The sequence below is a fragment of the Salvelinus namaycush genome, chromosome 40, assembly GCF_016432855.1.
Source record: "Salvelinus namaycush isolate Seneca chromosome 40, SaNama_1.0, whole genome shotgun sequence".
Classification (NCBI taxonomy): domain Eukaryota; kingdom Metazoa; phylum Chordata; class Actinopteri; order Salmoniformes; family Salmonidae; genus Salvelinus; species Salvelinus namaycush.
The window spans coordinates 6,347,899-6,372,527 of record NC_052346.1 but is presented as its reverse complement, the minus strand read 5'-3'; the positions used below and the strand labels follow the sequence as shown (position 1 = coordinate 6,372,527).

The window sequence follows — 24,629 nt, the reverse complement described above, 5'->3', positions numbered from 1 at the left end:
CCTTGGTTGGGGTCTGAGCAGATTATTTGTTGCGATTTCAAACGTAATAAAATGGTGGTCCGATAGTCCAGGATTATGTGGAAAAACATTAAGATCTACAACATTTATTCCATGGGACAAAACTAGGTCCAGAGTATGACTGTGGCAGTGAGTAGGTCCAGAGACATGTTGGACAAAACCCACTGAGTCGATGATGGCTCCGAAAGACTTTTGGAGTGGGTCTGTGGACTTCTCCATATGAATATTAAAATCACCAAAAATTAGAATATGATCTGCTATGACTACAAGGTCTGATAGGAATTCAGGGAACTCAGAGAGGAACGCTGTATATGGCCCAGGAGGCCTGTAAACAGTAGCTATAAAAAGTGATTGAGTAGGCTGCATAGATTTCATGACTAGAAGCTCAAAAGACGAAAACGTCATTTTTTTTTTTGTAAATTGAAATTTGCTATCGTAAATATTAGCAACACCTCCGCCTTTGCGGGATGCACGGGGGATATGGTCACTAGTGTAACCAGGAGGTGAGGCCTCATTTAACACAGTAAATTCATCAGGCTTAAGCCATGTTTCAGTCAGGCCAATCACATCAAGATTATGATCAGTGATTAGTTCATTGACTATGACTGCCTTTGAAGTGAGGGATCTAACATTAAGTAACCCTATTTTGAGATGTGAGGTATCACGATCTCTTTCAATAATGGCAGGAATGGAGGAGGTCTTTATCCTAATGAGATTGCTAAGGCGAACACCGCCATGTTTAGTTTTGTCCAACCTAGGTCGAGGCACAGACACAGTCTCAATGGGGATGGCTGAGCTGACTACACTGACTGTGCTATTGGCAGACTCCACTAAGCTGGCAGGTTGGCTAACAGCCTGCTGCCTGGCCTGCACCCTATTTCATTGTGGAGCTAGAGGAGTTAGAGCCCTATCTATGTTAGTAGATAAGATGAGAGCACCCCTCCAGCTAGGATGGAGTCCGTCACTCCTCAGCAGGTCAGGCTTGGTCCTGTTTGTGGGTGAGTCCCAGAAAGAGGGCCAATTATCTACAAATTCTATCTTTTGGGAGGGGCAGAAAACAGTTTTCAACCAGCGATTGAGTTGTGAGACTCTGCTGTAGAGCTCGTCACTCCCCCTAACTGGGAGGGGGCCAGAGACAATTACTCGATGCCGACACATCTTTCTAGCTGATTTACACGCTGAAGCTATGTTGCACTTGGTGACCTCTGACTGTTTCATCCTAACGTCGTTGGTGCCGACGTGGATAACAATATCTCTATACTCTCTACACTCGCCAGTTTTAGCTTTAGCCAGCACCATCTTTAGATTAGCCTTAACGTCGGTAGCCCTGCCCCCTGGTAAACAGTGTATGATCGCTGGGTGATTCGCTTTAAGTCTAATACTGCGGGTAATGGAGTCGCCAATGACTAGGGTTTTCAATTTGTCAGAGCTAATGGTTGGAGCCTTCGGCGTCTCAGACCCCGTAGCGGGAGGAGTAGAGACAAGAGAAGACTCAGCCTCAAACTCCGACTCGCTACATAATGGGGAAAACCGGTTGAAAGTTTCTGTCGGCTGAATGAGCGACACCAGTTGAGCATTCCAACAGCATTTCCCTCCAGAAGCCATGAGAAAGTTGTCCGGCTGCGGGGACCGTGCGGGGGGATTTATACTAACGTTAGTATCTGTACTTACTGGTGGCACAGACGCTGTTTCTTCCTTTCCTACACTGAAATTACCCTTGCCGAACGATTGCGTCTGAAGCTGGGCTTGCAGCACAGCTATCCTCGCCATAAGGCGATCGTTCTCCTGTATATTATGAGTACAGCGACTGCAACTAGAAGACATCGTGTTAATGTTACTACTTAGCTTCGGCTGTTGAAGGTGCTGACGAACCATGTCCAGATAAAGCGTCCGGAGTGAAAAAGTTGAATGAGGGAAAAAAGTTGCGATGGAAAAACTAAAAATATAAACGGTAATTAAAAAGAAAAAAACAACGTAAAGTTGTCAGCTAGCAAAGTAAAGTTGGCAACAAAACGCACAGCAACACGTCTGCAAATTCAAGAGGAAGTGACGTGTATCAATGACTGACTTTCTAAAGAAAGCCAGCAACAACGGGAGGAGGAAAGTCAGGAGGTGATGACTAAAGTGTTTTATTATGAATTTTTGAATTTGACTTCTCTATGGGGCTGTCTATGGGAATTGTCTTTCTGGGCCGTACTTCAGTTGAAACTGCAATACCGAAGCTGTCCTCTGGGAATTTGAACGCATGCCTCCAGACTGGATCTCTGGTTCCTTGGTTTCTCCCCTACAAGTCTGTCTGTCTGTCCCTAAATGTCTGTCTGTCTGTCTGTCTGTCTATAACCTACTGTCCAGACAGCACAGCAGCCATTGCCTTTAATGATCCTACTGTATAGGCACACAAGTGAGCTGTGAGACTTGTGGGTGAAGAAATGATCGACCTTCGTATTAGAACATACACAGCCCATTTTCACTTGTGATTTTAATACCCACAGTGTTAAAGAATCAGCACCTTTAAGTTCATAGTGTACATTACAGAACCAAATCAGAAATAATTGTTAAATGAACACTTCTCAAAGAGAGAAAATAATATGAGCACAAACATACTATGATTAAGATGAACTGTGATTGCACAAATCTTTTATTTCCAGGATCAAATAGTATATTAACATTTTAACTGCTTTTAAAAATGTATTTTTTATTTCTATTACATCTACAATAACTTTGAGTGTGTTAGAATATCAAAATAAATTCAACGTGATAAAAAAAAAGAACAATGACACAATTGTATCTTTAAACAATAAAACATACAAATCTGGGATGTGAGTCTGCAGTATGTCACCACTATGGCACCATATTCTTTTAAGTCACAAAAAGTTCTCCAAGCATGACTTTGAAATAAAACACAGAACTGTAGCTACTGTAGTCATATAATATCGAGTCCAAAATTATCTTCTACAAGCCTACTTTTTGTGCTAGAGAAAAATTGCTTGTAAAGGAGCAGTGCTTTTAAAAAGTAGAGCTTGCAACAAAATGTCAAAAATTACCTTGAACTATTTACACACGTTTTTTTATTAAGCAGTTTTTTTGTTGTTATTGATTGTCACCTTGCTTTTTTATTTTTTTACATATATCTCCTGGTCGATTGAAATAAATCTATTTCATATAAGAAACATCTATACAAAAAAAGACAAACAAATATAGAGGCAAGTCTGTAAACGCGTTTGATTGTGACATTTATGTAATAAGCTACATCCCAAATGGCACCCCATTCCCATAAGGCTCTGGTTAAAAGTACAGCACTATGTAGGGAATAGAGTGCCATTTAGGACGCAGATATTCTAACACTACCAATATTAATAAAAAAATGATTTCCCAGAACTTTTTACAACGAAATACTGTAATAGGATATTTTTACAACTCTTTTACAATATACACAACACATTCAACATTGCACCTTTTCAATATAGAATCTCTTTAAAAGACTTGTCCTCTCATTTGTTTTTTTTGTATCAATGCTCATGAGTATGACCAAGTCAATCCTCATGGAATGTTTTCAGTGCGATACATCAGCGGTTCTCAAACCTCTCCTGAGGACCCGCACCTGTCCCACGCTTTTGATCTATTCCAAAGCTAGGCCAGCTGATTCAACTTGTCAGCGAATCATCGAGCCCTTGACTAGGAGAATCAGGTGAGCTAGTTCAGGGCTACAACAGAATTGTGAATCTTCTGGGGGTCCCCGAGGAGAGGTTTGAGAACCACTGTGATAGATGACCATGATGGAATCACTTTGGGCCCTGTAAGAGAGGAAGCCCATTGAAAGTATCTTTCTCGTCACGTCAGAAACCGCCGTTCCCATTCCTCTGCCTCTTGGCATCGAATACAGTTTGTTGAGCTCAATTTCATTTCAATTCAGGAAATCAACTTAAATCCAAATTTCAGTTTTTCCTCAAAGCTTTTCAATGAGGAATGATGGATGTGGAATTTGTTTGTTTACTTCCTGAATTTAGTGAATTTAAGCTGTGTACTGCTCTATTCCGGAACTTAATTTACTGAGTGATTTCACACTGTAGCCGGTCAAGAAAATAAGAAAATGCTTCGGTTGATTTGAGTGCCATTTAAATAAATACACGACATTATACTGGTAATGTAAACTTCTTCTAGGCTAAAATGCAGCATGAAAATAAACACCAAAACAGTCATCCCTTCCTCTGATCTGCTCTCCCTCTTCATATTCAGATACCATTTGACCATAATATGGGATCCGTTTCACATATTCAATCTCAATAACATGCACGAGGACAACCTAAATACTCTTTTACCAACACGCAGATCACCAAAACAAAAATGATAGGCCTGAATCAATTCCTCTTCATCTCTGTGGGCAGATGACACAACAAAACATAAAACACACAGGACAGAACATTTGTAATCTACCTCACAATAATTCCAGACGTCCAGCTCCTTCAAATCAATCAATATGTCTCATCATTCGTCATTACGAATATTAATCTCCATAACAATCCGTCTCCATCCTTTCCATACCCACATTCACTTTCCCTCCTTTAACAAGTTACACTGTATTGAAGCGCGGTACTGTAGCTATGAGTGGTAAAAAAAATGTCTCTTCTCACAGTCTTAATAATCCTTGTCGGAAACTGTATTTTGTACACCCATAAAGAAAAACAATGAAATTCACAGTGGTGAAGAAATCGCTGCTCTCTCATAAAAAAATGTGTAACAACATAAGATGCATTCCCCCCCCTGAGCTGTGTGCCAGTTGGGAAACTACTGTCAGAGTGCAGAGAGACACGATCCTGAGCTCTTTCACCGAGTACGGAGTCCGTCGTACACAAATTAAATGCAGAGAACGTTACATAGAAAGTCGTAACCAACACAGTTCAGTTTAATTCTTCTTCTTCTTTTGCTTCTCCTCCTCTTCTCGCTTTATTTTTTATGCCCCCCCCCCTCCAATCCACTCTCTTGTACTGACAAAATGGTCCAATGGTCTCTCTTTGCCCTGACACCCCCTCCTCAGCACCCCCTGCCCCCCTCTCAGAGGTAGAAGCCAGTAGTCTGTGGGTCTGGGAGGGTGGGCAGGGTCTGTAGGGCGTCGGGCTGAAGACTGTCGCTGGCTGTCTGGCTGTTCACATTGGGCAGTAGACAGCTCCCTGTGTAAGCCACGTTGGTGTCGCTGAGGATGCAGCCGTTCTCCATCTAAACACAGAACAAGAAAATATCATTGGAGCTGTATAGAACACAACCCCACCCCCCCCCCCCAAAACCAAACCAACTATAATCACTACACTAGGCTCTGTTCTGTGGTGTGGTCATTGACACTAATCAGTTAACCTTTAAATGCAGTGGGTTAAATCAGGGTCACACAGTGATTCTCGGTATACACCTCACACACGTGGTTATGGGCTTTAAAAAAAGTAGACAACTGTACCATGTCAGATATAGAGTTGAAATGTGTTACATTTTGAGTTTGCATCCCAATATTACACTTGTATACATCACAGAAGACTGAAATATAACAACACTTTTTGACATAGAAACAGATTTTCTGTGGGTTTTTAGAAATAATGTTTATTAATTATGAAATTATTAAAAATATGAATAACATTCTACCCATGAGGACACTAGGTCATTTGACTGCAGGAAAGGGCTACTGTAGGTCAGGTCAGCCAGAGAGCAGACTGGAGCAGAGCGCACACACACACACGGCGGTGGACAGCAGAGGCTGGGTGGACTGGGGGCCCGCAGTCATCAGGACAGAGAACACAGTACATGACATTGAGAAGGGACTAAACCATGCACTGCACCAGGGTAGGATTACAACAGGACCAGGCTACTGACTAAACCTCCCCCACAGACAGGGCCTGTACGACACAAGATAGAGTAGCTAACTGTATCTTGTAGTAGTCGCTCATATACTAGCTAACTACAACAAGTAGCATATCCGCCAAACCAACAGAGTACCGACACTGGTAGACGCACTGAGCTCCACTCTCTATACGCCACAGGTGTGACTATGTACTGTATGAGGGAATCCTCTGTGTGTGTGTGTGGGGACAGAGTGTCTGTTGTGACAGCTCCTACCATCGGCCTAATTGTAATCCTGTTTAGTGGGCTCTAACTGGATTAGCTCGGCATCATCCATGTAGAAATCCTAATAGAGCCACCTTATATAGGCCCCCTATAGTGGCAGGCCAGCAGGACACTGAGCACCTGTAGCAGGACAAACCCAGACAGGTTAAGGTAGGCCAAACTCAACTAATCTCTAATTCTCTCATGCTACTCCGTCCCAAATCACATCAACACCCCCTGTGGTGGGATGTGACACCACGCGTGTAGGCACGCACCCATGCGCACACACAACATTTCCACACATTCTTCTGCCCCTGTATGTATTAGGTAATGATGATGGGCAAATTGTAGGTCAGGACAGCTCATGCTTGACTGGCCAGCTTGGCTCTATGTTCCTCTGGGGCATGGTCGCTGACCCCGAAGGAAAACACAGGAAAGGCGGAGTGGGGCGGGAGCATGAATGGACGCCGGCCCGGTTAGCGCTCGCTGCCTGGGAGCTATAGCTCTCACTGTGGGCCTCAACCTTGTTCTATTCATTACCGCTCCTCACCATCGTCTCTCTCCCTCCAAAGAGACCAACCAACTCTTTAGTTCGTTACCCTTCATGGATCTTGAAACATTAATTCTGCACAACAAACAAGGAGAGAAAGATGGTGTCCAGCATGCAGAATGGACTGTATGATGTACTAATGAGCGGAGCTCTATAGTCCAATTTGTCTTGCCCTGAGGACTTGTTTTGACTGACTGGGCCCCGTGTGTCCCTATATGACAGGACTACTGTATACAGTAGTCGTTGGTCCGGATCGCATCCTCGTCGCCAAATGTACGGAGGCTTGTTGTGCAATCAAACTGAACGTCTTGACTTCAGATCAACATGTTAGTAAGTGGTACAAACTTGTGCGACACTCACACATCCGTGCACGCACACCGCGCGTGACATCATTCAATACTCGACTGCGCTAGAACCCTACATTACCGAACACAACATATACTGTAACTGTATAGTACTGTACGAGACACCCTGAAGCAGCAGCCATGGAAGTGGAATAGCCTACTGTTCTCTCAAACGCCTACACTAGTTCACGTCCAATCAGTGTCCTGATCTGAAGCCATGCTTACAATCTGTTCAAAGCTGAAAATGTAAGGTGGGCCTACAGACCAGGGCCGCTTTCTTCACAATCACATTGCGGTAGGATCAGACCAGGCGTTTAGGTCAAGGCTATGTTGTGCTGCCTGCAAGGACACAACCCTGGTGGGAGAGGTTATTCCTACTGCAGCCGATGCTTAAGTTAACGGAATCATTTCAACAGTTGACTTCACTGCGGTGCAATCCTCAAGGATCAGAGCTACTCCGACCTACTTCTCCTCTCCATTAATAGACTCGCCACTGCCGTGACCCTTGTTCTCCACGCATCGGTTTACATTGCATGTCTGCTCACATCAACATATCTTAACGTTGAACTACAAAGCAGCAGCCCAAACGAGCCCGAGGCTGGGCTCCCCATGCTATATTAGTGCCTTTATAGAGAACCATCGCTTTCATGACATAGAAAACGGAGCTTCTAAATGCTGGGCTGTCAATGACCATTAACAAAACGGTCCCATAAACAACACAAGACAAATAAACATACAGTCACAGAAATTCCCCAAATACTACACAAGAAAGAGACATTAGGTTGATTATCGATCGACGAGCATCTTGCTTTATTCTTTGACTCTTACCTTGCAGTGAGTGGCATCTTGCGAAGCGGGGCTATTCAAAATGCCGTAGGTGTCCAGAGTAGGCATGGTGTGTTGAGGCTGTGATAGCCTCAGGATGTCATCTAAGGAGTTCTGTGTGGTGGAGTACTGGTGAGGGAAATAGGTGGATGGGACCTGTGGATAATCTTGTTTGTGACGCTCCAGATGGTCCAAGAGGTTAGCAGTCACCCCTCCTTGTCCCTGGTAGTGACCTATGCCCCCTACCGTAACCCCGTTCATGACCATGGCAGTCGAATCACCCATACCGTAATCCGTGTGAGTGACCTCTCCTTCTGTAGTGTGTGAGAGGGTGTCCGCGTGCCCGTTGGGGTAGGAGACGGTGCAGGCCCTGTTAGCTGTCGGTCCCAACTGGTCGTCGTAGCCGGGACTCTGCCAATCGGGATCAGGGTGCACCCCGTTGAGAGGTTCACTGCTGCTGCTACTAGCCTTCTGCTGTTTGAAATGGCACTGAGACTGAAGCTGGGCCTGTAGGTGCTGGTTCGGCTGCTGCCACTGGCTCTGAAGATGGATGTTGTTCTGGTGTTTGAGCTGCCCGGCCCCGTGAGGCCCCAGCTGGGATGTCTTACCGTTAACCAGGGGGAGAAGGCTGTGGCAGTAGTCGTCCAGCCCCGCAAGCATATGCTGCTGCTGGGGAAGCCAGTGACCATTATGGACCACGGCTAGTGAGTTTGTGTGCTGCAGTGTGTCTGGCTGGCTTGGCGTGGGGACGTCCGTTTGTGTCGGGGGCCAGGGGTATTTTGCCAGAACGGGCTTGACTAAGTTGAGGTGCTGCTGCATCTGCTGGGAGAGCTGCACTATGGGTGGCTGTTTTGGTAGTCTGTGAGGGGGTAATATGGGTTGGGGGGCAGGAGGGTTAGTAGCCTGGGGGTGGAGGGTAGAGATATGCATAGTCGGGGTGGCTTGGGTATGAGGGTTAAGGATAAGGGCAGAATTAAGGATAGGGCCTGGGGGATGGGTTGTGGTTGAGGTTTGTGGTATGGACAGGGGACTGTCCCCACCCTGGCCCTCCTCGGTCTTGTTCTCCAGCGAGTCGTGGATGTAGGACAGGATCTCGTTATTGGTGAGCAGGTCATTGAGCGAGGGGATGTAGTCCGGATCCATCTCCACTCTGATCATCCTCTCATCCAGCAGCAGTAGCTCCAGATCCTCTGCGTTCAGACCCATGTTCTCCAGCGCAGAGAACAGCTCGCTGATAGGAAGACAATTACTTTATTTGACAAATTCTAAATACATAGAGTCGCCTCAGCCATGGGAGTACAACAATGCATACATAGAAAAACCATCTGAATTAAAAACTCATTATCCAAAGGGCAAAAGAATGGAGAGCTTGGGCAAGACTGGCTGTACATTGGGCAGTCCAATGGTACTTTACACTCAATTAAATTGGAAAATACTTATTATATTATATACACAAATATACAATTACCTGTTAGAGCATGTCTCGTCCCCCTCCAGAGATAGTGAGTCCAGGGTGGCGAGCAGCGGGTCGAAGCTGGACGGAGGCTCTCCGTTGGGGCCAGTGGAGGTGGTGACCCCATTGGGCACAGAGCTCCAGCTCTCTCCCACACCCCCACCCAGAGGGCCACCGCTATAGCATCCACTGCTCTGCCCTTCCCCCTCACCTCGCTCACTAAACAGACTACTGTGGAAGGACATCTTGGGCTCGACGGCTGGTTGGCACACGTACACGGACTCATCCTGCCTCATCAGCGCCCCGAGCAGGGAGCTGGGGTCCAGTCCACCGTTATCCTTCGACGGGTTCTTGTCCAGCTTGCCCTTCTTGGATTTGGTCTTGCCTTTAGCCTGGAGTGAGTCGGTGAGGCCGTGGATGGGGTAGCTACTCTGGTAGAGAAGGGCCTCGCCCGTGGCAAAGGTGAAGGGGAGGTGCATGGAACGCTTCCTCAGGTGCTCTCCTCCCTCCTCCTCTCTGGGAACGAGAGGATGGAGAGAACCAATCAGAACACACTCTTACTGTCTAGGATAAAACTCCAGCAAAGTCAAGTTTTCGTGTCTTTAAAGTTGGTGGCAGCTTCATTTTAACAGTGTGTCGCAGCGGTTCCCAAACTAGGGGTCGGAGAATTTCCAAAATCCTGGTAAAATAATATATATAAAAAATATATTTTGTCCCTCAAAATCATTGTAATGTGGTTAACTTTAAAAGTCTAAATGAAAATTATTCAAATCTAAAAAGGTAAAATTCAACCAGAGCGCGCCCTTAGATCGTGGGAAAAGGCCGCTCTTGACCGTTGCACTTGACTAATTTCCATGGTGAATGTCTAAACCCGGCTACGCTATGAAACCACACACTATTGCAGAGACTGACATCACCGGCCGCAATTGATATGGAGAAAACAATGTGTGGGGAGGCATAGGCACAGAAACTCACATCAATACCTTTGTCAGACAACACTGAAACTAAGAATTGATGCTATAGCTAACAATCAAGAGGATACGCTGACTGAACGACTCAAACTCCCCACCTTATGCTCTCCAAATGGATGTTAGCGGTGAGGGCCCGAGACGCCCATGCATCGACTTTAGTTCGCTGCATGTCGGGGGATGCTATTCACGAGGACATATTGTTGTCTCACGATTCCCAAGCATGATATGGCACAGGGGGTGTTCAATGTGCTGAAAAACAGATTCCATGGGATCGAATAGTGGTGCTTCTGCACAGATGGGGCTCCATCTATCACTGGACGGCGGGCCGGGCCTCTGCACTTTAGTTATGAACGTGTCGCCCTCTGCCATATGGGCAACATTGTATGATACACCCACTGAGCTAGAATGGATACACCGAGAGTTGAGCGCAGAACTTTGAGATAGGCAGCAGGTAAATTCGATTGTAAACTGTACTGAGTATACCTGTTCATAAAACTATGTGGAGATATGGGATCAGAGCATGAAAATGTTCTATTTCACACCGAGGCTAGGTAGTTATCGAGGAGTAGTGTTGAAAAGATTTTTCAAATTGAGAAAGGAACTGTTGTCATTGGCAATGGATTTAAATTAAATTACAGACTTTGTGCAATGAAAAGAAAACGTGTCTCCTTGCCTATGTAACAGACATATTTGGGGAACTGAACGAACTGAAGGCAAGCATGCAGGGAAAAACAAACAAATTCTACAGATGAGTGAACGAATCAGCGAAATCCGTTTGACTGTGATCCTGGGTCAGTTGACATGCCGGTAAGTGAAATTGAACAGCTGATCGAGCTGCCATGTGACTGAATGCTGCAGACAATGCGTTCACCGGTCACTATGGAGACGTTTTGGTTCTTGACTCAAAGGGAATACAACGCAGTCTCCCTTAGAGCATTAAAACTCCTGGTACGCTGATTCAGTGCTCTCATCTGCATTAAAACCAAATATCGATCCAGGTTGGACGTGACAGGAGAGATGCGGTTCTCACTGTTGACCACGCCTCCCGACTATGAGACGCTCCGACATGACATGCATCAAACACACCCATCTCATTAGTGGTGGTAAGATAAATTACTTTAAAATGAGTGACTGTCAAAGCCCCACATTAAAAAAAGTAAATGACATTTTGTATTTCATATGGTTGGGGTAGCGAGAATTTTCAGATATCAATATGGGGTCGCGGGCCAAAAATGTTTGGGAACTCCTGGTGTACAGTGTACTATTAACGTGATGATATCCAATCTACTGTCCTCCCTCTGTCTCACTGGGAACAAGAGCAGGACGAGAAAGAGATTACCAGAACACTAGGGACTACTATGGACGACTATATGGACTAAAGTCCCTAACACTAGGGACTACTATGGACGACTATACGGACTAAAGTCCCTAACACTAGGGACGACTATATGGACTAAAGTCCCTAACACTGGTGACTACTATATGGACTAAAGTCCTTAACACTAGGGACTACTATGGACAACTATATGGACTAAAGTCTCTAACACTAGGGACTACTATGGACGACTATATGGACTAAAGTCCCTAACACTAGGGACTACTATGGACGACTATATGGACTAAAGTCCCTAACACTAGGGACTACTATGGACGACTATATGGACTAAAGTCCCTAACACTAGGGACTACTATGGACGACTATATGGACTAAAGTCCCTAACACTAGGGACTACTATGGACGACTATATGGACTAAAGTCCCTAACACTAGGGACTACTATGGACGACTATATGGACTAAAGTCCCTAACACTAGGGACTACTATGGACGACTATATGGACAAAAGTCCCTAATACTATGGACTAAAGAGTTATGACTGTATAGGATTACATATTACATTCACCTCATTGAAATCCTTCATACAAACAGACAAAGCAAAATCCCCAGTGCTAAATCAACTCCAGTGTCACATTTAACACTCAGAAAAGTGTTTAGGGTTAAAAAATGTATTCAAAACATCATTGTTGTTGAAGAGACTAAAGCTGCACTTACACCAGGGGCCTCTGGGTGGCGATGATGTAGTCAGGCTTGCCGTTCTTGTAGACCAGTCTGGCGTTGGCTTGGACCCACCTCCAGCGGTTATCCTTAGTGAGCAGTCTGAACACCGTCAGCCCGCTCTCTCCTGTCTTGATCACTGGAATCACATAAGACACTGAGTCAGGGGGGGATGTATCAGAACCAATGATTGTATGGTCATAACTGAACATAGGCAACACAGTGCATATGTGCACCCATGCATGGAACCAACCCCTACACACTCATGACGCTCACAAAAGCAAGCCTGCAGAAATATGCTACTTGCACACATGCGAGTGTACATGCACCTATGCACGCAGGCACCGCTGCACCTCAGTGTGACCGCCACACCTCACTCAGGTCTACCACAACATTACCACAAAAGGTTCTACAGCTGCACCATTGAGAGCATCCTGACCGGTTGTATCACCGCCTGGTATGGCAACTGCTCGGCATCTGACTGTAAGGCGCTAGAGGGTAGTGCGAACGGCCCAGTACATCACTGGGGCCAAGCTTCCTGCCATCCAGGACCTATATAATAGGCGGTGTCAGGAAAGCCACACTGGCAGAGACTCGTCACCCAAGTTATAGACTGTTTTCTCTGCTACCGCACGGCAAGAGGTACCGGAGCGCCAAGTCTAGGACCAAAAGGCTCCTCAACAGCTTCTACCCCCAAGCCATAAGGCTGCTGAACAATTCATAAAATCGCCACCGGACAATTTACATTGACCCCCCTTGTACACTGCTGCTACTCGCTGTTTGTTTGTTACCTATGCATAGTCCCTTCGCCCCCACCTACATGTGCAGATTACCTCAACTAGCCTGTACCCCTGCACACTGACTCGGTACCGGTGCCCCCTGTATATAGCCTCGCTATTGTTATTCTTAATATGTGTTACTTTTAATTTTAGTCTACTTGGTGAATATTTTCTTCTTCTTGAACTGCACTGTTGGTTAAGGGCTTGTAAGTAAGCATTTCACTGTAAAGTCTACACTTGTTGTCTTCGGCACATGTTGTATTCGGCGCATCAAATAAAATGTGATATGTATACAAACACACACTCTCTTCGATCCTTCTCCCAATTTGCCTATTGTTGGCTTTGCTGAGTGTGTCGTGGAGTAGAGCAGGTCTCAGCTGTGCAGCTTTCCAGAGTAGGTTCATTGTGGTGAATGGACGCAGGTGTGAGGCACTGTAGACCCATTGTTCTACAGAGGCTTGCAGTAAAGAGATTTGCAGACAGTGCAGATTTACACCCAATGTGTTCCCCTGCAGGGCTACTGAAACTCTTATTAGCGTGACAGTTTCAGTGGCTACTGGTGGACCTTGGATCTTTAATTCCATTCCTGATATGGATATATGGCCCCAGTTCACCACTCTGCGGTACTCCGCTCTACTCTGGGTTTTGCACAATCTCCTTCATAAATCTGGATTATGTGTAAACATATTCTCCACTCTAGCCAACCGTGTGCCACACAGAGACACAGACGGGTTGGTTGTTTAGCAATGAAAACGTTGCATGCGTAACTTTGTGGCAGAAAAGACGGGGTTGGCTTAAATTGCTGACAACATGTAAACTAGATTTTTCTTCCAAATGTTCATTGAAAACAAATTAAATTTGCACAACGAGCGCTTGTCTCTCAAATACATCGTTAGAGTTGTTGGTTTGCTAGCTAGCGATTTTTTGGCCATATTAGAATCGACATGAAATCAGTCAAAACACCTCACGACAAGACATGGCATCAACAACAAGATAAAACAAGCCACCTACGATTCCCCACAAGGCAGCTTTTAGTCAGTGTTGCTAGCTATCTGACCGCTCGTCTTTTAGAGACACCAACCTACTACCCTGGACTACTTTCTAAAAGCAATGAAAGGTTCTGAGTCAAAAGTTTGAAAAGGCAGCATATACTGTACTGAAATAACTATCTGTCCAACAATGAATGCTGGATTATTTGCTGTTGATATTAATAACGTCATGCTCGTCTTTGCGCTCAGTAGTTTATTTTAACACTTCATTAGGCAAATTGTCCCCTCCAGCATTTAAACTCAGTAAATTGGTGGATTGATATTGGCCAATAACAACAATATGAATAACATCATGCTTGTTTTGGAGCTCACTAGTGTATTTTAACTCTATCATTAGGCAAATTGTCCCCTCCAGTATTTCAACTCAGAGAGCTCGATTTGTTATGTACTAGAAACTCAGAGAGATGGAAGGGGAGGTGACATTGTAAATTTAGAGAGATGGAGTTATATTTGCCGTCAACCACTGAGCTGTAAAGAGCAGTATGGAGAGTAGTGATGCATGGTTAGAACAGGGTCATTGTGTTTACATGCTACTGTAATAGGTCTCGGTCTCTCACACACATGTAGTTAGCTTACAGCACAGAAAAAACTAGACAGCTCTATGTAGTACTAATAAGTATGTGGACACCCATTCAAATGAATGGATTTGGCTATTTCAGCCACACCCGTTACTGACAGGTGTATAAAATCGAACACAGCCATGCAATCTCCATAGACAAATGGCTGTAGAATGGCTCGTTCTGAAGAGCTCAGTGACTTTCAAAGTGGCACCGTCATAGGATGCCATCTTTCTAAGTTAGTTCGTCACATTTCTGCCCTGCTTGAGCTTCCCCAGTCAACTGTAAGTGCTGTTATTGTGAAGTGGAAACGTCTAGGAGCAACAACGGCTCAGCCGCGAAGTGGTAGGCCACACAAGCTCACAGATGGGCCTGGCGAGTGCTGAAGCGCGTAAAAATCGCTCGTCCTCGGTTGCAACACTCACTACCGAGTTCCAAACTGCCTCTGGAAACAACGTCAGCACAAGAACTGTTCGTCGGGAGCTTCATGAAATGGGTTTCCATGGCCAAGCAGCCGCACACAAGCCATGTGCAATGCCAAGCGTCGGCTGGAGTGTTGTAAAGCTCACTGCCATTGGACTCTGGAGCAGTGGAAATACGTTCTCTGGAGTGGTGAATCACGCTTCACCATCTGGGAGTCCGACGGACGAATCTGGGTTTTGGCGGATGCCAGGAGAACGCTACCTGCCCCAATGCATAGTGCCAACTGTAAAGTTTGGTGGAGGATAAATAATGGTCTGGGGCTGTTTTACATGGTTCAGGCTAGGCCCCTTAGTTCCAGCTTAAGGAAATCTTAATGCTACATCCATACAATGACATTCTAGACGATTCTGTGCTTCAACGTTTGGGGAAGGCACTTTCCATATATATATATATATATATATATATATACACACTGCTCAAAAAAATAAAGGGAACACTTAAACAACACAATGTAACTCCAAGTCAATCACACTTCTGTGAAATCAAACTGTCCACTTAGGAAGCAACACTGATTGACAATACATTTCACATGCTGTTGTGCAAATGGAATAGACAAAAGGTGGAAATTATAGGCAATTAGCAAGACACCCCCAATAAAGGAGTGATTCTGCAGGTGGTGACCACAGACCACTTCTCAGTTCCTATGCTTCCTGGCTGATGTTTTGGTCACTTTTGAATGCTGGCGGTGCTTTCACTCTAGTGGTAGCATGAGACGGAGTCTACAACCCACACAAGTGGCTCAGGTAGTGCAGCTCATCCAGGATGGCACATCAATGCGAGCTGTGGCAAGAAGGTTTGCTGTGTCTGTCAGCGTAGTGTCCAGAGCATGGAGGCGCTACCAGGAGACAGGCTAGTACATCAGGAGACGTGGAGGAGGCCGTAGAAGGGCAACAACCCAGCAGCAGGACCGCTACCTCCGCCTTTGTGCAAGGAGGAGCACTGCCAGAGCCCTGCAAAATGACCTCCAGCAGGTCACAAATGTGAGTGAAAGCACCGCCAGCATTCAAAAGTGACCAAAACATCAGCCAGGAAGCATAGGAACTGAGAAGTGGTCTGGCATGGCATTGCTTGGCATTGCGCATGGTCGAAATCCTGCAAAGAAACCACTACTTAAGGACACCAATAAGAAGAGACTTGCTTGGGGCAAGAAACACAAGCAATGGACATTAGATCGGTGGAAATCTGTCCTTTGGTCTGATGAGTCCAAATTTTAGATTTTTTGTTTCGAACTTTTGTGAGAAGCAGAGTAGGTGAATGGATGATCTCCGCATGTGTGGTTCCCACCGTGAAGCATGGAGGAGGTGGTGTGATGGTGCTTTGCTGGTGACACTGTCAATCATTTATTTAGAATTCAAGGCACACTTAACCAGCATGGCTACCACAGCATTCTGCAGCGATACACCATCGCATCTGGTTTGCGCTTAGTGGGACTATCATTTGTTTTTCAACAGGACAATGACCCAACACACCTCCAGGCTGTGTAAGGGCTATTTAACCAAGATGGAGAGTGATGGAGTGCTGCATCAGATGACCTGGCCTCCACAATCACCCGACCTCAAGCCAATTGAGATGGGTTGGACCACAGAGTGAAGGAAAAGCAGCCAACAAGTGCTTAGCATATGTGGGAACTCCTTCAAGACTGTTGGAAAAGCATTCCAGGTGAAGGTGGTTGAGAGAATGTCAAGAGTGTGCAAAGCTGTCATCAAGGCAAAGGGTGGCTACATTGAAGAATATCAGATATATTTTGATTTGTTTAACACTTTTTTGGTGTTATTTCATAGTTTTGTTGTCTTTCTATTTTGCTAGATATTTTTAACTGTGCTGTTTCACAAAAGTGCTGAACCTATATACATTTTACGGACACAGCATATTTGACTAGTTATCTTGTTTTTAATCCCACCCTTCAGCTCCACTCAACTCCTCCCATCTCTCTTAACACCATCAGTTTTTATTTCCATTTGCCATATATTTTTCAACTGTGCTGTTTCACAAAAGTTCCCTTTCCTGTTTCAGCATGACAATGCCCCTGTGCACAAAGAGAGGTCCATACAGAAATGGTTTGTTGAGATCGGCATGGAAGAACTTGACTGGCCTGCACATAGCTCTGAACTCAAATCCATCTTTGGGATGAATTGGAACGCCGACTGATCAGTGTCCGACCTCACTAATGCTCTTGTGGCTGAAGTCCCTGCAGCAATGTTCCAACATCTAGTGGAAAGCCTTCCCAGAACAGTGGAGGCTGTTATAGTAGCAAAGGGGGGACCAACTCCATGTGAATGCCCATGATATTGGAATGAGATGTTCGACGAGCAGGTGTCCACATACTTTTGGCCATGTAGTGTACATCAAGTTTAATTGTCAAGGTACTGTTCTAAACCAATATTATTTGGAATATTCCATTATTTTTATTTTTTTAAGGTAGAGACGTCATAGTAAAAGGCTTACTGCGGACGTGGTTCTCAGCACAGTAGAGCATATCAGCTGCATGGATAAACTGGTATCCAGAGCCTCGGACCCGGAGCTCAGCCTCAGTGTAGCCCAGCACGATCTTCCCCCTGCAATGCAATAAGATTCACAAAAACACCCTTATTATAGACGAGACGACAATGCCTACAATAGACAACTGGTTGAAGCTCAGTGTTAAATTCAAATCTCCCTATCATCATATGTAAGCCAATATGACACAAATCTCAAAGAAAATTCCAAATCAACTTGTAGGTACACAACACACTCCCCGCCTCTCGTCCGTTACCGAGAACCACATACCAGATTTAACAGGGCAGTTAGCAATTGAGTTGTAAAATTATTTATTGCGCCTACCTAGCTCAAATTCGAGACGTTGGATTAAAACAAGTCCATAAAGTGACTATTGGGCTTAAAAAACGCCGGATTGACTAAATTTGTAGGTACATCAGTTTTTATCAAATGTATAATGTCTCTCTCTCACTTGCACGTTTCCGTCATAAGAAATAACCATCTACCTTTTTATAACTGACAACGCTTACATCTTTTTTAGACGAAACTCACAACACCGGGTTGGTTGCTCGGCAACACAGCTGCTTGCACCATGCTGCCAGTCATATGAAGTGTACATGAGCAAACCAAGGCTAATGTATATAGCTAGCTATATGGTGGTATTCACACTAAGGTTAATCAATGAATGCAAACGGATATTTTGATTAGCTAACGTTACTTGTACAAAGTAAAGCAGCTAGCTAACTAGCTTACCAACAGCCAAATACAGGTAACTGTTAGCTAGCTAATGAATGTGGTTTTGTTTTGATTAGATAGGTAGCTAGCTAGCTAACGTAACATTATAGCAGTCAGATGAGAGCTAACGTTGGCAAGGTAAGTTAGCTAACCAACAAGTGATGAAAGCTAGCTAGCTATATTTTGCCAAGTAGGGGTTTTCACAAGGCTAAAGTCACCATGTGTAAACTGCTGACCTAAACACTTGCGTGTAATTGGAGCACAAATAAACTAGCGACATTTCCTCGACTAAGAACAACCAAGACCACAACACAAACCATAGCCAAGAAAACAAATTGATTTGTTAAGAAACAGGGAGTTAGTTATGTTGAACCGCATATAGTAAATGGTTGAACCCCAAACACACACACGTAAACAGAATCTCAGTTGTGCATGCTTACCAGACTGACAGCATCGCTGTTTCAAACACTTGTCGAATAAATTCCAGCTCCGGCATAAACTGCCTCTCTTGCGTCTTGACATTTATAATCCAAATGCGTGCATACAGTGTCAAATTACTTTTATGTGTGTTCACAGAAAATCTTAAATCGCCATCCACAAGTAAAACGTAGTCAGAGGGCTCCACAAACTGCACCAGGTTAAAACAACAGAATCATTGCTTGCTTAGTGAATTGCTGTGTGCCAGTCAGTCTCATAGACTATACGTAACATAGTAAATGTAAATCCAGCACACTGAAATAAGTATGTTATGTTACGTTTGGTATGGTTACATCAGACAGAAGGTTACTTAAAGGAGACTTTTCCTAAATCTCAATTTTTCATGTAAATGGCATGTTCTCAAAAACAAACCAAATCACAAAAAAAGTGTCTGGATCCTTCAATAACATGCCAACACAAATAGAGATTTACTTCAGAAATAGGAAAGGTCTCGAGTGTGGTTGGTCGGGTGGAAGGATGGGCATATAACAAGGATGTCTAGCAACTCAAACGTAGTTTGAGTCTCATCATGGACAATTTTAGCTAACTACCAACTTTGCAACTACTTACTAATTTTTATATACTTTGCAACTACTTAGCATGTTAGCTAACCCTTCCCATAACCTTAAAAACCTTTAACATAACTCCTAACCTTAACCCTAACCCCTAGCCTAGAAAACCTTAGGCACCTAGCTAACATTAGCGTTAGCCATCTAGCTAACATATCGTACATATTGCTAATTAATTAGGACACATTTAGACCATTCTTTCATTTATAGTTTTGACAGCCCCCTCCTGACACACACACACACACACTTATTTACATTTAGTAGGTGGTTCTTAAAATAACCTTGGGTTTGTGGAGAGGCAAGTGGCAGTGAGTGGGGTGGTGTGTACTACTGTGTGCGTCTTGCTAGAACGGGGGAGAGATCAGCTCTCACAAGGAGGAGGTTGTTGCACTCATTCGTGAGATGCACGCCACCCCTCCTTTGGTTTTTGCCCCAGCACTACACAGATGATTCAAATAACCAACTCATCATCAAGCTTTGATTATTTGAATCAGCTGTGTAGTGCCAGGGCAAAAAACAAAATTTGCATCCAGGGGGGGCCCCAGGACCAAGTTTGGGAAACCCTGCCCTACGGTACTGCCCAGGGACATTGTGATTTATGACAAAGTGGCCGACTGTGGGCATGCGCCTGTAACAGAAATGCAAACACCAGCTGGTTGACAGAGCGCCCGGGCCATCTCTATGCGCTTGTTGATGTCCTACTCCCACTGAAACATCCAACTCCTCCACTGTGTGATGTCAGAGTAGACCACGGTTGTCCTGGGAACATTTGGATGACCACCTCCTGATAAGATCGCGTCTGACGCACAAGGGCTGTCCCCTTAGTCGTTTCCACCGAGGTGGATGACTATGATATATTCAAGGTCACACCTCGCTCGGGCGAGAAATTATTTTTCAGAACCCTTCCATTGAGAACAGCTCATCCATATTTTGTGCTCCTGTAGTCATCTAGCCCACTACATTGTGTAATCGCATAGTAAATATTTGCTTGAGTCTTTGTTTCCTTGCTATTGCCAATTTGCTTTGAGCAATGATAAGTAGGAGTATAAACTGGGATCTTATCAATAACTAAAATTGATAAAACGCATGATATTGTGAGGGTTCACAAGGAGAGCATGTGTTATGCTGTATTATAAACTGGGTGGTTTGAGCCCTGAATGCTGATTGGCTGAACGCCGTATACCACAGGTATGACAAAACATTTATTTTTACTCTTCTAATTACGTTGGTAACCAGTTTATAATAGCTATAAGGCACCTCAGGGGTTTGAGCAATAAGACCGGAGGGGGGGTGGTATATGACGAATATACCACAGCTAAGGGCTGTAACCAGGCACTTCGCATTACGTTGTGCGAAAGAACAGCCCTTAGCCGTGGTATATTGGCCATATACCACCCCCCCTCGGGTCTTATTGCTTAATTATGTTTTATAATAATGTTGCATAATCACCTTCCAGTGTAAAAAACATGGAAATAAAATAAAAATATATATATATTTAAGTGAGAATAGGCATTGGTCTGAAGCCAAAAAAGAAAGCAAATTCCCGAGCACCCATGCTCTACCAAGGTTTTCCAGCACATAGCTTTCACCTACTACAGTAGCTATGTTGATATTGTACTTCAAACTATGTATCATTTGGCTGTATGTATTTTTTGACCTAGGTCTGTTGTAAATTCGTATTATTGTTGCTTCACCATCTTTATTGCAAAAATAAATACAAGTACAAACAACTTGTTTGAAACACAATTGGTTCTGAGCTCATGTCAATATTACACAGGTAAGCCAACGGTTACAGAAATCAGGCATGCAGACAGGCTCTAACTATCTGAGCTACCTGTTGTTATGTTGGCCACCTACACCTAGAAAAGGATGTTATTATGATAATTTCTTTTTAAAGACATGTTTTGCTAAAATAAAGGTTTTAGCAAATACAGGCATGCACCACATTACTACAAGACGAAACAGCTCAATCAAGCCTGATGGTCTTGTAAGTATTTATAGCAAAGCTTGCTTTCATTTTATAAAAAAAGCATGACAAGGTAGCGTAATGAGAACTTCTCACTGTGGTGTGTGAAGAATCAAATACTTTACCTTGCATGTGGTACAAATCACATCATTGTGGAAGCACCTCCTCTAAGAGTATGAATTAGGCTGTTTGAGAAGGTTTGAATCCTATTCAACCTGCCTACACATAGTTTGAAGTACAATACCAACATAACTATTGTAGTAGGTCAAAGCTGTGTGCCGGAAAACCTTAGTAGAGCATGGGCGGAATAGGCATTGTGATGCTCGTGAATTTCCTTTCTTTTTCGGCTTCAGAATATTCTCACTTAAAACACTTTTTTGTTTTTGTATTAGAGACAGAATATAGACAGAATAATCATTGCAAGACTATTATACAATAGGACATCAATGGCAGTGAAAACATGTTTGAATTACCACTACTTCAAACATATTATAGCCATATGACAAGAAATTGCTCTTCACAGTAACAAACACCCTAGCAACAACCCCCGCAGGCAAAACTGGTTGAAATGACGTCATTACAACCAGAATGCAACACATTCTGTTTTTAAAAGGGGTTCTAATGACGTTAATTCAATCAGCTATAACCGCTGGAACTTTAACAACATTCCATCATAATGTGAAGTAAGACTGAATAGTGTGGGCATACTTGGCGTCGCAGGCCATGGGGGTGAAGTCCAGCTTGTGTTTGGTCCTGAAGATCATGTTCTTGGTCCTGATCTCCAGGATGGATGGAGGCTGGAGGGGGGTAGCGATGGCAAACAGCGCCAGCTGGGGGGGCACGTTGCAGCCGTCATCCAGCCGGCAGTTCTGGCCATGCAGGAACTTCAGACGGCCCTGGAGGGTCAGGGCCTGGGGAGAAAAAACAAAGAGCTGGTTGGTCCAGGCTTCCTCATACAGTATTTGTTTGGAAACCAAAAGCCGAGTAATGAACGAGACTTGGGAGGATAGCAACGGTGAGACGACAGTATCAAATCAAATGAAATCACATTTTATTTGTCACATGCTCCGAATACAACAGGTGTAGACCATACAGTGAAATGCTTACTTACAAGCACTTAAACAATGCAGTTTTAAGAAAATACCTTAAAAAAGTATGAGATAAGAATAGCAAATAATTAGAGAGCAGCAGTAAAATAACAATAGCGGGGCTATATACAGGGGGTACCGGTACAGAGTCAATGTGCGGGTGTACCGGTGTTGAGGTAATTGAGGTAATATGTACATGTATGTAGAGTTATTAAAGTGACTATGCATAGATACTAACAGAGAGTAGGGGGGGGGCAATGCAAATAGTCTGGGTAGCCATTTGATTAGATGTTCAGGAGTCTTACGGCTTGGGGGTAGAAGCTGTTTAGAAGCCTCTTGGACCTAGACTTGGCGCTCCGTTACCGCTTTCCGTGTGGTAGCAGAGAGAACAGTCTATGACTAGGGTGGCTGGAGTCTTTGACAATTTTTAGGGCCTTCCTCTGACACCACCTGGCATAGAGGTCCTGGATGGCAGGAAGCTTGACCCCGGTGATGTACTGGGTCGTACGCACTACCCTCTGTAGTGCCTTGCAGTCGGAGGCCGAGCAGTTGCCATACCAGGCAGTGATCCAACCCGTCAGGATGCTCTCGATGGTGCAGCTGTAAAACCTTTTGAGGATCTGAGGACCCATGCCAAATCTTTTCAGTCTTCTGAGGGGGAATAGGTTTTGTCGTGCCTTCCTCACAACTGTCTTGGTGTGCTTGGACCATGTTAGTTTGGTGATGTGGACGCCAAGGAACTTGAAGCTCTCAACCTGCTCACCTACAGCCCCGTTGATGAGAATGGGGGCGTGCTCGGTCCTCCTTTTCCTGTAGTCCACAATCATCTCCTTTGTCTTGATCACGTTGAGAGGTTGTTGTCCTTGCACCACACGGTCAGATGTCTGACCTCCCTATAGGCTATCTCATCATTATCGGTGATCAGGCCTACCACTGTTGTGTCATCGGCAAACGTAATGATGGTGTTGGAGTCGTGCCTGGCCGTGCAGTCATGAGTGAACAGGGAGTACAGGAGGGGACTGAGCACGCACCCCTGAGGGGCCCCCGTGTTGAGGATCAGCGTGGCAGATGTGTTGTTACCTACCCTTACCACCTGGGGGCAGCCCGTCAGGAAGTCCAGGATCCAGTTGCAGAGGGAGGTGTTTAGTCCAAGGGTCCTTAGCTTAGTGATTAGCTTTGAGGACACTATGGTGTTGAACGTTGAGCAGTATTCAATGAATAGCATTTTCACATAGGTGTTCCTTTTGTCCAGGTGGATCTGTTGGGGTGGTATGCAAATTGGAGTGGATCTAGGATTTCTAGGATAATGGTGTTGATGTGAGCCATGACCAGCCTTTCAAAGCATTTCATGGCTGCAGACGTGAGTGCTACGGGTCGGTAGCCATTTAGGCAGGTTACCTTATAATAGGAGTAGAAAATACTATTAGTAAATACTAAAAGTATACTATTATATTACTAAAATAAAATGTAAATTTAAATATTACTCGTATTTGTGCACTTGAAGCTCTCAACCTCTCAAGCTTGTCTGGTACCAATGGAATAGTTTCAAAAGTGAAAAGTGCCAACCCTGCACATCTGACAACCACAGACAGAAGAAATCGAAAAGCTGAAAGGATTTGAAAGAAAATGGATACTAATTGAACCCATGTCTGGTGTAGAGCGGTGGAGCTACTGTAAGACATGGATGAACTGTGCAGTATATAGGCCTGTCGTCCCATTGATGGCCTTTAAGATGTGCCGAGATTTGTTGCATCCCGGAGGGAGACACACTGATGGATCAAAACACAGTGTGCGTTTTGAAGAACAGTGTTTTGGCAACTTTCCATCCTTTAAGTCACTGTCCCTCCCTCCCTCCCTCTCTCCCCTCTTCCCCAGTTTGTCCCTCTGATCGTGGAGCTGTGCTGTGGGCTGGTGGAAAACATGGGTATGGAGTACACAAGTGCCTACAGGGTGCCGAGCAACAACACCATCGTGTCGAACCTGCAGGACCAACTCAACAAGGGCCTGGAGAGCAACGCTACCAAGATGGTGTGTGTGTATTGGTGTGTTTGAAATTATATTAGAGCCAGTCTTCAGTTTCAAAATGATCAGCTATCTTGTCTGTGCACAAGACAGTTAATGTCACGGGCGGGATCTGAACAAGGGTCTA

General features: G+C 44.5%; 1 protein-coding gene across 1 annotated transcript in view; it reads right to left on the bottom strand.

The window, feature by feature from the left end:
- Nucleotides 1-5,070: 5,070 nt before the first annotated feature.
- LOC120033436 (aryl hydrocarbon receptor-like) overlaps nucleotides 5,071-24,629 on the bottom strand; it is an 81,675-nt gene continuing 62,116 nt past the window's right edge. Inside the window, exons 8-13 of the mRNA XM_038979796.1 lie at nucleotides 22,101-22,303; nucleotides 17,616-17,725; nucleotides 12,300-12,441; nucleotides 9,293-9,793; nucleotides 7,828-9,055; nucleotides 5,071-5,232 (exon numbers count right to left, since the gene is read on the bottom strand). Of these exons, the coding sequence (XP_038835724.1) occupies nucleotides 5,071-5,232; nucleotides 7,828-9,055; nucleotides 9,293-9,793; nucleotides 12,300-12,441; nucleotides 17,616-17,725; nucleotides 22,101-22,303 (2,346 nt within the window). The remainder of the gene's footprint in view (nucleotides 5,233-7,827; nucleotides 9,056-9,292; nucleotides 9,794-12,299; nucleotides 12,442-17,615; nucleotides 17,726-22,100; nucleotides 22,304-24,629) is intronic.